Consider the following 13,255-nt stretch of genomic DNA (forward strand, 5'->3'; position numbering starts at 1 on the left):
TTTTATTTGCATTGGTAAAAAAAAAAAATGCACCCATTTAAACCGTTTTGCTTCAATACTAAATTTGGACTGTGAAGTTCTCTCAGATAAACAAAATATATCCAAGTAAAGTCTACTTTAGCCATGGAATAAAAAAGGTAATTGCGACTTTTTATCTCACAATTTAGACGTTATAACAATTAAAAAAAAGCATAAAGCATTCTGATGGCAGACCTTTTCCTTTCTCTTTCAATGCTTTCACCTGCTATCTCTCTCTGCCTTATTTGTGTTCTGTTGCTATCATGTGTCTCTGTTCTCTCTTGGTTTCCACCATTGCTGCACAGCAGCCGACTGCACTTTCTGCTGTCTAAAGCACATTCCTCTGTCTCTGTGTGTTTATGTGATCAGTAGTCATTCCAGCATTAATAGTGCTATTATAAAGATCCACTCAGTTAAGCCTCATTACTGCACAACAGGAGAAAGTCCAAAGCAAATTTACTGACTTAAGCCAAGCAGAATATAAGACAAGAAGTATGGGGGGAAAGTACTATTTTATATTTGAATATTAATTAAGGATGCATGGCCAAAAAAATAATAATTTATAAGTGCACTGCGGGTTGTATTCTATACTGGCCACAGGGTGGCAGTAGTGACTTTAGAATCAGCATAACAGGGAATTTGCAAGCGCATGCAGGATAACAAATGGGTATTTGGATTTATTGTTTTAAAAATTGTAATTTAGGGCTCATTTGTAGGCTTGTATTTTACAATTAAATCCATGCTATAATATACCATATCAGTAATTATTGATTTAACATGGTTAAGGTCTCATCAGTTCACATAGCACAACATTTTATATAGCCTAGGAGTGAGTTTTTGAGATACAATCATTTTGAGGTAAGTATAATTAAAAAAATAATCCAAGTGTCCATGTTTGCTGTAAGTCTTACAGGTTGAAACAACAGCCCTCTATTTGACATTAATTTACATCGTTTAAGAATAAGTAGGCTATTTAGTTGACAAATATGGGAATATTACATTAAAATCTGGCATAGGCCTACGTTTTCTGACGTTTAAACCAAACACTCACTCCCTACAGTTTACATTCGTTTCAAACACTTAAAGTTCTTTAAAAGTAACCAGATATGTTACACCCCAGTGATTACGCTCTATAATGATATGTATTGAGTAAACAAAAACATGCTTTTAGAAACAATTACCTGCGACTTGCAGGCCCCAGGTAGGCCTATTTATTTGTATAAAAGCGGAAAATCCCGTTCAATGGCTTCGACCATTACAGCGCATCCTTCCAGTTCTCGCGAGAACTTTCGGTTCACGAGCGCCACTGAGTGAGCGCAGTGATGGCAAGCTGGAGTTCGTTAAGCGACGGAGGCAAAACTGTAGTGAAGCGCCTTACGGCTGGGGCAACATTCACATCATCTCTTCCCCCCTCTTGCATTGTTGCCCCTGCCTTTTTTTGCTCTTTTTAATGAGGGGCAGGAGCATTTGTAAGAAATATGCTTAGAAGCCGCGTTGCGCTTTCATTTTAAGTGATTATTTGAGGTATTTCCGACCCAGCGTGCTGCATCTCCGAAAGTAGCGGATTTCTTTTTTTCTTCTCTACGTTGAAAACATCCTAGACAAACACGCCGCGTATACAAGTTCATAAATGGGTGAGTACAACATATTTGGGATAAGTCCGTTCATTTTTATGCTAGATCTTGACCTCATTGTGCAATTGTTGTGTCATATAAAACATTAAATGAAACTGATATCATTGATAGTTATTCCATGATGCGTCCGTCGCACTATAATAACTATAGAAAGAAGATCTGATCATTTCAAGATGTGGACACGTTTGCATGGTTTTCCCCCCTCTTCTCTGTTGCTCAAATGTCATGAAGAGTTAAAAGCTGAATTTCATTTCCCTCTGAGGTTTCCTGCTCTCCTCCAGCTGTCCGTTATGTTTCTCTTTACAGATGTGGCTTTTGCTACATTGTTTCATAAGGATGTGCTCTTTTTATTATGCATATTATTTTATTATGACCTAACAATGCAACGTAAACTGCTCATCACATTTGATCTGTTTCCCTTTATGGATTACCTTGAATAGTTCTGAATAGGCTACATATCGACCGATATTGTTTCTTTACGACTGATTACTGTATAGATTCATGTTGAAATGTCTGTTAATTGGCTAATTATTAGTTTCCACACAATGAGAAATATACAATAGTTTGCAAAAAATGGGCTGACAGGCTTATATTAATTCATAAATTGTAATAGACTCAGATATTGGCAGGCTGATTGATTGGTTGATGTTCTTAGATTGTCATTATCGGGCATTAACTGTACCCGATTGGCTGATTAATATACCTGTTCTTTCTGCTAAGCGTCAAGGTCCGTTCACACCAAGAAAGATAATGATAACTATTAAGGCCCATTCACACAAAGAACTACTGTATTAGCGTCCACACCAACGCAGATAGCATTCTGTTCATTATAAACATGCTGCTGTTTTGTCTGCCACTTTAAATGCTCAAGCTCTTTGAGGAGGATGGATTCTGATTGGCTGTCAATGTTTTTATCTTTCATCAGCTGGAAAAATACATATTTTTAAAGTAATTCCAACAATATTATTCCACTGTGTCCTTAAGTTGTGATGTGGAGTCTGCTATTATTTTAAAACGATATCTTTATCGTTAAAGTTATCGTCCTTGGCGTGAAGGGCCTTCGGGGTTGTTAACGGACAATGCACATTTTTCTATATTTATATGTATTTTAACTTTAATAAGTGTTCATTTAAATTCAGTGGAATGTTTCCAAAAAGGAAACGTTTCTTTGTGATCAAAATGGTTTTGAGATGATTCAACTAGGTTTAAATGTTAAAGTTAGAACTGAGTCCCTCCCCTACATTTTTGTATTGATAGTCTGTTTCACTCAGATGTACATCAAAATACAGAAGAAAAGATCACACTTCTTCCGTTTCATTGCGACTTTAGGTAGAAAAGTGTGAATATCGGCAAATGATATTGGTCAAACAGAACAAAACAGGCCACAAATGCTTCTTACATTATATCGGGTAACATCACACTATGTGCTTTAAATAAAGGTGACTTGTTTGTACGTTTTTTTTTTTATTGTTTTTTTTTTTAAACAGACGCCCTTGATGGCCACAAGCTCATCACAGTCAGTAACTGGGCGGCCGCAGCCAAAACTGTTTTTAGCATCTCAAGTCAAAAAAAAAAAAAAGTCATTGGTGTTGTTTTCTTATACTACACTGATGATAAAACACGATGACAGACATTTTTGAGGAATGCCACACCGTTGTGAAACGAGATAGTCATATCTGCAGAGTCATCACTGTAGAGTAATCTCATATCTAAGACTGTCGTACTGAGCCTATCATTGGCATTGGATTACAATCTTTTATGGTTTATATTTAACAAACTAAAAGCAACTTCTTATTCAATGAAGCGCAAACAGATGTACAATCCTCTTATGTTCTAAGCACTCTCCCGTGATGAGCTCATCAAAAAGGGGGTGTTTTGTTTGACAAAACACAGCGTGAGACAGTCACACACGTGTCTCTGATCTCTTGGCAAGATTCATCAAAGCATTTAGATCAACAGGCGTTCGTGTTGAAAACTTAAACGGCACAATCCGGTTTTTGAGCACATTGCACATCACATTTGGTTACATTCTTTAGTGACTAAAGCCATCCATGTACAAACCCACCGGAGTGTTTGTTAGGTTTGTTCATTTCTGTCTAAACATGAACGGTAACGGATATTAACGGCCCAGGGCCAGCTGTGTGTACCAACTATTTCAAAACATAAATCAATGACACAAACAGGACTGCAGGACTGATATGATTTAAAAATCAATCTGACAAATGATCCATGCTCTGCGCTAAATATGGAAAAAATATAAAACATGCAAGATGTTTGTACCTTATCAACCCCTAAGTGGTGCATATTAGTACCTTAAGGGATACAGTAGTTCACTCAAAAGTGAATATTCTGTTATTATTTACTCACCTTAATGTCGTTCTGAATCTATATGACTTTATTTCTTCTGTGGAACATAAAAGAAAATATATTGAAGAATATTTCACTGGTTTGTCTGTACAGTGGAAGTCAGTGAGGTCCAAAAAACGTTGACGTTCATTGTATAGGGATAAAAATACACTGAGACATTTTTCAAAACATCTTCTTTTGTGTTCTGCAGAAGAAAGTAAGTTATGCAGGTTTTGAATGACTTGAGGGTAAATTTGTTGATCCCAACATGCACCTCTTTCCCCACCAGCGTTTAAAATATAAATAAAAGTTGCCAGCCACCGCCAGTGTTTTTGATCAGATTTTGAATCTTTCATGACCCCCAGAATATTTTGTTTTATGAATATCTGAACATGCAATACATCAAAAGAAAGAACAGACCCACTGCTTTTAGACAAAAAAATCTGTTGTATTCTAGCTTCATACATTTTTTTATCAACACTTGAATATGGGTAAGTTTCATAATAAAGCTAAATTTTGAGCAAAAAAATAAATTAAAAATCACGTTTTTGTCAAAGACTACGTCAGGATCAGATTCAGAATGAATATCAAAACACACTTGGAGTAGATCGAGTCCATCAACACCCTCTAAACTTGCACAGTCCTATAGCTTGTCCTGGGTCGACATTTCATTCAGTAGCAGCAGGTAGTTTTGATTTGTATGCTGTTTAATGTTGGTGATCGCATTATTTATTCATTATTATTATATATAAGATCGCTTGTTTCTGCATCGCCAAAGAACCTCTCAGTGAGCAGTTCTTAAAATAACCATTTTTTGACTGAAGAACATTTGAATAATCTGAAGTACCTTTTGTGTATGGAAAAGCTTTCATTCATATTTAAGGTTCTTCATGGTACCGTCAATGACAATAGAGAACCTTTATTTTCAAGAGTGTAGGAATTTATTTTCCTCTGTTTTGAATTAAACATGCTTTCAGTAAGTGAATTCATAGTGATCAAGGGCTCCCTGTGAATCCTCATATCGCATGCAAGTTAATGAAGCCCTGGCTTCCTCTGTTACTGTTTTCGCCGCAAGCTCCAGCTTTGCTTTTCCTCCCCAGTGATGTGGTGCGCTTTGGATTCTGGGAAGTGTTGCACTGTACTCCGGTCTCTTTACTGTCATGGCTGCTATGTCATGCTCATTCATTGCCCTTTGGCAGAAAACAGGGAAGTGGTGAGAGAAGCATGTTTCTGTGTACAGTATGATGAGTTCCCGTTATAGTGGAGCATTTACACATCTACCACAAGTTCCTCCATGTTATAGTTGCTCTTTTATTGTCAGTGGAAACATTGTAGGGGAACCAGTCGCAGTTGTTTATATATCACACTTTTCTGCCTAAAGGTGACTGGTTTGGAAGATCTACACATCTCCAGCTGCTTTTGTTTTTTTTGGTTACTAAATATTTTAGCTAATTTGATTAGCCTATTCTTTAAGCATCCAATTTAACACATCTTACCATGTTTAAAACCATTACTGCTGATTTTCCCCCAAAAGCAGGACAGAAAATGCTCATTTTCTGCAGATGCCTTCTGGGCATGCCTATGTTAAATAATAGTATTCATAGATCCTAATAAAATAATTCAGAGGAGAGTTGTTTTGTGTGGCATAGACGAAAAAGTTTTCTGTGCATATTACTGGAGGGGAAATGCACAATATGCAGTAATAAAAACCATAAGGCTTTGTATCAGATGGAAAAATAATAAAATGTTGCTCGTAAAAACAGAAGGAAGAAAGAGTTATGTGTTTTTGAGCACGAGTAGTCATTGATTTCTTAAGTCTACAGGAGATTGCAAGACAGACTTAAATTGTCATGCGCTAGGCTACTAGAGTAGATCCACCATGTCCAGTGTAAGAGTTTTGTACAATATTGTGCAATAGCTCCAGATTTATTCATCACATACAGTCGAAAACATCTGCTGAAAGAGCTTTTGGAGATTAATAATTTAAGTTTTGCTACACTCGCTGAACATTTCACTTTTAAATCATGCATTTAAGCTATAATGAAACTTTGCTCTCATAGATCTGCATTAGGACATCCAAACAACCAAGTGCTTTGCAATCACAAGCAACTTCATTAACGTGTTTGACTTTGGAGCAGTAACTTTAAAGAAGAGTTGTAAAATTGTTGTTTGTTAGCTTTAAAGGTTGTATCAGTGATTTCAGGCCCAAAAATAAATTATCACATTCATCTAATCTTTCCTAACGATCCGCTAGCTGCCCGCCCCATAAGCATGCCGTCAAAAAAACGCGTCTCTCTAGGCTCTGAGATCTGCACACAAAAATAGTTGCTTTCACTACCACTCAAAACCAAAATAAATAGTGTTCCAACCAATCACAGACAGGGGTGGGTGTTGTGAGGTTTTTGCGTGCAGCCGTCATAGGCAGCCGTGCACGAGTGCAAAACCTCACAACACCCGCCCCTGTCTGTGATTGGTTGGAACACTATTTATTTTACACCAACCACTCAAAACCAGATTGTTTTTGTGTGCGGATCTCGGAGCCTAGGCTGCCTAGAGAGACGCGTTTTTTTGATGGCATGCTTATGGGGCGGGCAGCTAGCGGATCGTTAGGAAAGATTAGATGAATGTGATAATTTATTTTTGGGCCTGAAATCACTGATACAACCTTTAAGGAAGTTGTCTTGCACTTTACTCTCCAGCATTGAGCACAAGAGTGTTTGTCCTACATACTACATTATTTAATGGCATGTTAACAGCATGTTTTATGCTTCTGGGAAAGTGTGTCATTTTGTGTCTTGCACCAATCGTATGTTAGTTTTTTTTTTTTTTTTTTTTAATTTCTGCACATGACCCAAGTTCAACGTCTAACCCACATATTAAGTGGCTTGGCTAATACAATTTGGGAAGCCAGAACACATGATGAGCCACATGTGGTAATGTGTTTAAGAGGACCTTAACCTTTTCTTCTACTATATAAAGGTCCTCTAAACAAAACAAAAAACAAAAAAAAGTGTTTTTTTGATGATTTATAGGGAATACAAATGTAAGCATCATTAAGAATATTGCAGTGATTTAAACAGTTTATTGACTGTTTAACATAAATTTAATCTCAGTAGCAAAAAGTGTGATAGGAAGTTTGATTAATTTTTGAGATTTAATTCTTTCAAACAAGTTCATTTCAGTGAACTGCTTGAAAACATGATTCATTTGTCATCACAGAGTGTTCAGAAATATCCCACCTGTCTTTCTAAAATGTTAGGAATGCGGTACCTTATCAGTTATGGTATTGATGGTATTACAGATTTAACTGATTTAGTATATTAGTCATTGGATATTTAATTGCAAAAATAGATTAAATGAGCATGAACATTTCAATTACCATCAGCATCTGACGCTGTTCGGAAGAGAAGAGAATTCGGAAGAGACTGACTCGGAAGAGAATTAATTGTTGAATAAAGTTGTTAAATTTTTTTTTGCGCACAAAGTATTATTGTCGCTTCATAACATTAATGGCCCTTTCATACACCCGGCGCAATGCAGCTTCAAGCGCGACACAAGTGTTTTTTGCTAGTTTCAGCCTGACGCAAGTCAATAGCGCAATATTTTTAGCGCATTAGTAATGTGCGCCTATAGGCGGGTCCACAACACGTGCAGCAGCACACAAACATGCCAAATAAAAATAAAAGGGTTTTTATTGTGTACATAAATATATGGTGAAATCCGGCTTGTCCCGTAGATGGTCTGCTTGCGTTTGCGTTTGCGTTTGCTCTGGAGACACGTTCAGTCTTTACATTTGCAAACTGCGCCATGTAAATAGCGAATCCGCCATGGCACGAGCGCAACTGGCTTTTAAAGGGATTGGGAAATTACACTCTGATTGATTTTTTTGCACGTTACGCCCCAAAACACACCCATTAAGAGAATAGAGACAACCCTTTTAGACCATGCGCTGGGCGCGCCAACCATTTTCCCGTCGTTAAACTAGCAAAAGTGGATTCGGACACGCCCTAAGAGCACTTGCGCTCTGCGCTTTAGACCATGCGCTTAGATCGTTAAAATAGGGCCCTAAGGTTGAACCACTGTAGTCACATGGACTATTATAACGATGTCTTTACTACCTTTCTGGGCCTTGAAAGTGGTTATGATTTTGGTGTCTATAGGGGGTCAGAAAGCTCTCAGATTTCATCAAAAATAGCTTGATTTGTGTTCCAAAGATGAACGAAGGTCTTAAGGGTTGGGAACGACATGAGGGTGAGAAATCAATGGCAGAAAATTAAGTTTCAGGTCAACTAACCCTTTAAGCACAGGGTTTCCCTGATAGAAGGCTGTTGCGACACCCAACCCACCCACGTCGAATCAGCTGATTAATGTATATTTATGTCAGTGTTACTTCTTCTGTTGCCCTGGCAACAGATCTGACTAAAGCACGTACGAAAGGACATTGATGTCTCTCCTAAGTGCTAACCAGACCACAGCAGAGTGCATTTGGTGAAATGGGTCAGGACTACGCCTGTGATCACAGCACTGCTCTGAATGTTGTATGTTTGTGTTAGGGCCCACCACATTTCGTAGTGTTTTTTATCTGCAGTTATATTAGGCCTACTGTTCCTTCAATCTACATTAGGAGGTGTGTAATAAGTCAGGGTGGCATGAAATGGTTTGGCTGTGAAGGATATCTGCTGTTCATTTCACTGACTCATTGGAGTCATTTTGTGTCATTCGCATCTAGGCTAATGCTGCTCATCCATTCAGACTTAAGCATGAGCTCTTTGCTGTATAAAAATACTTTTGCCAGTGTAATTAATTTAATTCATGTCCGTTCCATTTAATGCAATCTAATACCGTAAATTTGATTAACCTTTACGGAGTACATGGCCTGAGTCAGTATGCGAGAATTACCAATTAAAATGTAAGTCACAAGCTCCCCTTAGACGGGAAACAATGAGGGATTTTAGTTCAGTTCAATCACATCATTAGCCAAAAAGGTTGTTCGTACAATGCTGGAACATTATCGATCTTGTTCTGAATCAATGCAACCTAACAATAATGCGTGTATGTCTTAACTTCCAAGATTTATGCAAATGCTGTGCAGTGGATTATGGGTGCAATGCTTATATGACAGGGAATGGATCAGGCATACATGAATTCAGTGAGTATTACACATCGACTGTGTTGATGTTTAATACATGAGCTCAGAGAGTTGTGCTGGGGTGAAAAATGCATCACATGATTTCACTGAGGTCCTCTAAAGCAGACAAACACTTGACTCACATCAGCGCAAATCAACTGAGTCCAGACACACAGGCTAAAGGAGCTACTAAGAAGAGGAGTAGGCCTATTTATAGCTGCTCAGGGAGATGACCAGCACGCCATGACGCTGGTAAAAAAGAATAATACCTCTAATCTTCAATGCACACACGTGGTTCAGGGTTGTTTTTAGTGCTTGCTATGCATGCAGTTGCTAAGTTGTTTTAGGTGGTTGATTACTAGGACATTACTATGTGGTTGCTTGGTTGTTGCTGGCTCAAGTGTCTGTTATATTAGATATTACGTGGGTCTATGTGATATTTTTAAATCACCACATGATAATTGTCCAATTGCCTAGAATACACTCACCTAAAGGATTATTAGTAACACCATACAAATACTATGTTTGACCCCCTTTTTCCTTCAGAACTGCCTTAATTCTACATGGCATTGATTCAAGGTGCTGAAAGCATTCTTTAGAAATGTTGGCCCATATTGATAGGATAGCATCTTGCAGTTGATGGAGATTTGTGGGATGCACATCCAGGGCACGAAGCTCCCGTTCCACCACATCCCAAAGATGCTCTATTGGGTTGAGATCTGGTGACTGTGGGGGCCATTTTAGTACAGTGAACTCATTGTCATGTTCAAGAAACCAATTTGAAATGATTCGAGCTTTGTGACATGGTGCATTATCCTGCTGGAAGTAGCCATCAGAGGATGGGTACATGGTGGTCATAAAGGGATGGACATGGTCAGAAACAATGCTCAGGTAGGCCGTGGCATTTAAACGATGCCCAATTGGCACTAAGGGGCCTAAAGTGTGCCAAGAAAACATCCCCCACACCATTACACCACCACCACCAGCCTGCACAGTGGTTACAAGGCATGATGGATCCATGTTCTCATTCTGTTTACGCCAAATTCTGACTCTACCATCTGAACGTCTCAACAGAAATCGAGACTCATCAGACCATTCAACATTTTTCCAGTCTTCAACTGTCCAATTTTGGTGAGCTCGTGCAAATTGTAGCCTCTTTTTACTATTTGTAGTGGAGATGAGTGGTACCCGGTGGGGTCTTCTGCTGTTGTAGCCCATCCGCCTCAAGGTTGTGCGTGTTGTGGCTTCACAAATGCTTTGCTGCACACCTCGGTTGTAACGAGTGGTTATTTCAGTCAAAGTTGCTCTTCTATCAGCTTGAATCAGTCGGCCCATTCTCCTCTGACCTCTAGCATCAACAAGGCAGTTTCGCCCACAGGACTGCAGCATACTGGATGTTTTTCCCTTTTCACACCATTCTTTGTAAACCCTAGAAATGGTTGTGCGTGAAAATCCCAGTAACTGAGCAGATTGTGAAATACTCAGACCGGCCCGTCTGGCACCAACAACCATGCCATGCTCAAAATTGCTTAAATCCCCTTTCTTTCCCATTCTGACATTCAGTTTGGAGTTCAGGAGATTGTCTTGACCAGGACCACACCCCTAAATGCATTGAAGCAACTGCCATGTGATTGGTTGATTAGATAATTGCATTAATGAGAAATTGAACAGGTGTTCCTAATAATCCTTTTGGTGAGTGTATATGGACTGGCATTGGCAACTACCTCTTGATATAATGCACATTGTAATATATTTGTCACAAATCATTGTGATTCATGGGGACTTTTTTGTAAAATATTTTATTTAAAAATATTTCATATATTATATGTAAAATATATTTTAAAGAATATGTTTTAAAATAATTGTTATACTTCATCAAATACTTTAATCAATTCATTAACACATTCTCTATAAATAGATTGAGAATTTGTTTCCTCTTACAGATAAAATTAAATCAACAAATCAAAGGAAATTTTTTAAATAAAGTTTTCTTTATGGGAATATTTTTATTTTCAAATATTTTATTAATAATATATATTATATAAATTATTGCAAATATAGATTAAATAATGTATTTCATTTTATTTAAAAAAATATTCTGTTATCCTTCATGCCAAATACTTTAATATAATCAATTCATTAACACCATTTCTTGTAATTATTTTGAGAATGCATTTCCTCTTATAGATCATATTAAATCAACAAAAAGCAGTTTTCACCCTCATATATTGATATCATGATTTCATACCCTGGATGTGTCACTAATAATTGGATCCTGATTCAGTCTTTCTTGTGGCCAATAAAAAGAAAGACAAGAATCAACAGAAAACAGCTTTGTTGTTTTATGTCTGTAATTCTAGTGTGTTGTTGTGTGTGAGTGTGTTTGTGTTGGTCAGTTGTAGAAAGGCTGTGCTAAAAAGTCAGACAGAGACTGACATTTGTGGCAGACATTCAAGACAAACGCAAGTATTCTTGGTGTAAGGGTGTGAGTGTGTGTGGGAGGTTTTTTTTGGAAGATGTATTACCCTAAACATGACAGCTGTGCTTTGTCACATCTTTATTTCTAATCTAAAATTCAAACAGCTGGAGAGTGAGAGAGATGGGCCGACTTGATGGTCATCATTCAGGATGTCATCAAAGTCTAGCATAACAGTTCCTTTAAAGAATAAAAGATCCAACATGGTGTTCAAGGCCTGTAGAAAGGTCAAGTATGAATAATTGTGATTAAGGTCATGTTATGATCCACCTATGTATAGAATCTATGCCATCAGATCTCCACAGGAAGTGCCGCCTATTATCGCTTAAATGAAAAATATAATAAACAAAAATACAAGGATCAGGAAATGCGCACAATGAATGAGTGACACTCACTCATTCATTGTGCGCATTTCCTGATCCTTGTATTTTTGTTTATTATATAAATAAATGTTTCTATATTAATTGTATGTTAAATTTTTATTTTTAAATATCAAATGTTTTATATAAATTGAATATATAAATTCCTTAATAAATTTGTATATAAACTCTGGCTGATACTGGTAAGCCTATATTTTTAACGCAATTTTCCACCGGACAAATTGCGATTGTTAACTCATGATTTCTGTTCTGTGCGTCTGTGCGCACCAATCTTGCACTTCTATCTACTCCTCAACCAGACCACCTAGAGACTTCGGGTTTTTCGGCATTATGTTAAGGAAGGTCTAATCTCAGGAACGCACAAAAAAAAAATCCAGGAAAAGATTTACTATCTCTTAGTGTTGTGATCCCATGAGGTGAGAAAATTGCGCTAAAACACTCACCGAGTTTTTATTACTTTTTTTTAATTATACTATTTTTCCAATGATCAAAGCAATGTTGTGATGCTTAAAATAATTTAGGCATCACAGCATTATAATGTACGGTTACGGTATGAAACGTGGAAAATGGTTAATTTAAACGGAAGCTCAAGCGTGTTCGCTTGATGTGCGAGAACCAATCAGGTTCAATCTTGTTACGTAGCACATTTGAGCTTCCTCAAGAACCAATGAGCTTTGTTCTTGCACGTTAAGCAGGTGTGGGTGAGCTTCTGTTTATGTTCGCTGATCAGTGTTGTTTATATGTGAATATAAGACTAAATTCAATTTGTTCATCATATAAAGCTATCGAGGCTCTTCAGATTCATTCTACGATCTTTTTATGAATTATTTGAAGCGTCAAAGTAGTAGTTGCGTAGCTGTCAATGGAGGGACAGAACTGGCTCAGATTTTATTAAAGATATCTTCATTTGTGTTCTGAAGATGAACAAAAGTCTTAAGGGTTTGGAACGACACGAGAGTGAGTAAATACCACCCACCCAGATTATCTCTTCATGCACAAGGGTATTGATATACCATTAGATATTCAAAAATACATAACAGCATGGTCTATATGATCCCTCAGATGACCCTGCAGAACATTCTTGAACATTCTGTTGAGCTGTGCAGGGAGAAAAGCATGATGTTGTATAAACGAAATCGGTCAGCCCGCAGCCATAACAAACATAAAGGTACCGAATACTTCCAAACATCTGGTGGAACACGCCTACGCATATGCACAGATATAAAAAAAACTACCGGCACAAACCCACACACACAATATAACTGCAGAAATG

The 13,255-nt window shown here is 37.5% G+C and overlaps 1 protein-coding gene across 3 annotated transcripts in view; it reads left to right on the forward strand.

Moving 5' to 3' along the window:
* The first annotated feature begins 609 nt into the window (after nucleotides 1-609).
* Nucleotides 610-13,255, forward strand: part of sh3kbp1 (SH3-domain kinase binding protein 1) — a 47,156-nt gene continuing 34,510 nt past the window's right edge. For 2 of the 3 annotated variants that reach the window (XM_081352659.1, XM_081352661.1), the window contains exon 1: nucleotides 1,317-1,652. In XM_081352659.1, the coding sequence (XP_081208785.1) occupies nucleotides 1,649-1,652 (4 nt within the window). In that variant the 5' untranslated portion in view covers nucleotides 1,317-1,648. Of the gene's footprint in view, nucleotides 686-1,316; nucleotides 1,653-13,255 lie in introns of those variants that run through there. The other variant, XM_081352660.1, reaches the window with a different exon arrangement.

Source organism: Scardinius erythrophthalmus, assembly GCF_964197995.2.
Source record: "Scardinius erythrophthalmus genome assembly, chromosome: 22".
Classification (NCBI taxonomy): domain Eukaryota; kingdom Metazoa; phylum Chordata; class Actinopteri; order Cypriniformes; family Leuciscidae; genus Scardinius; species Scardinius erythrophthalmus.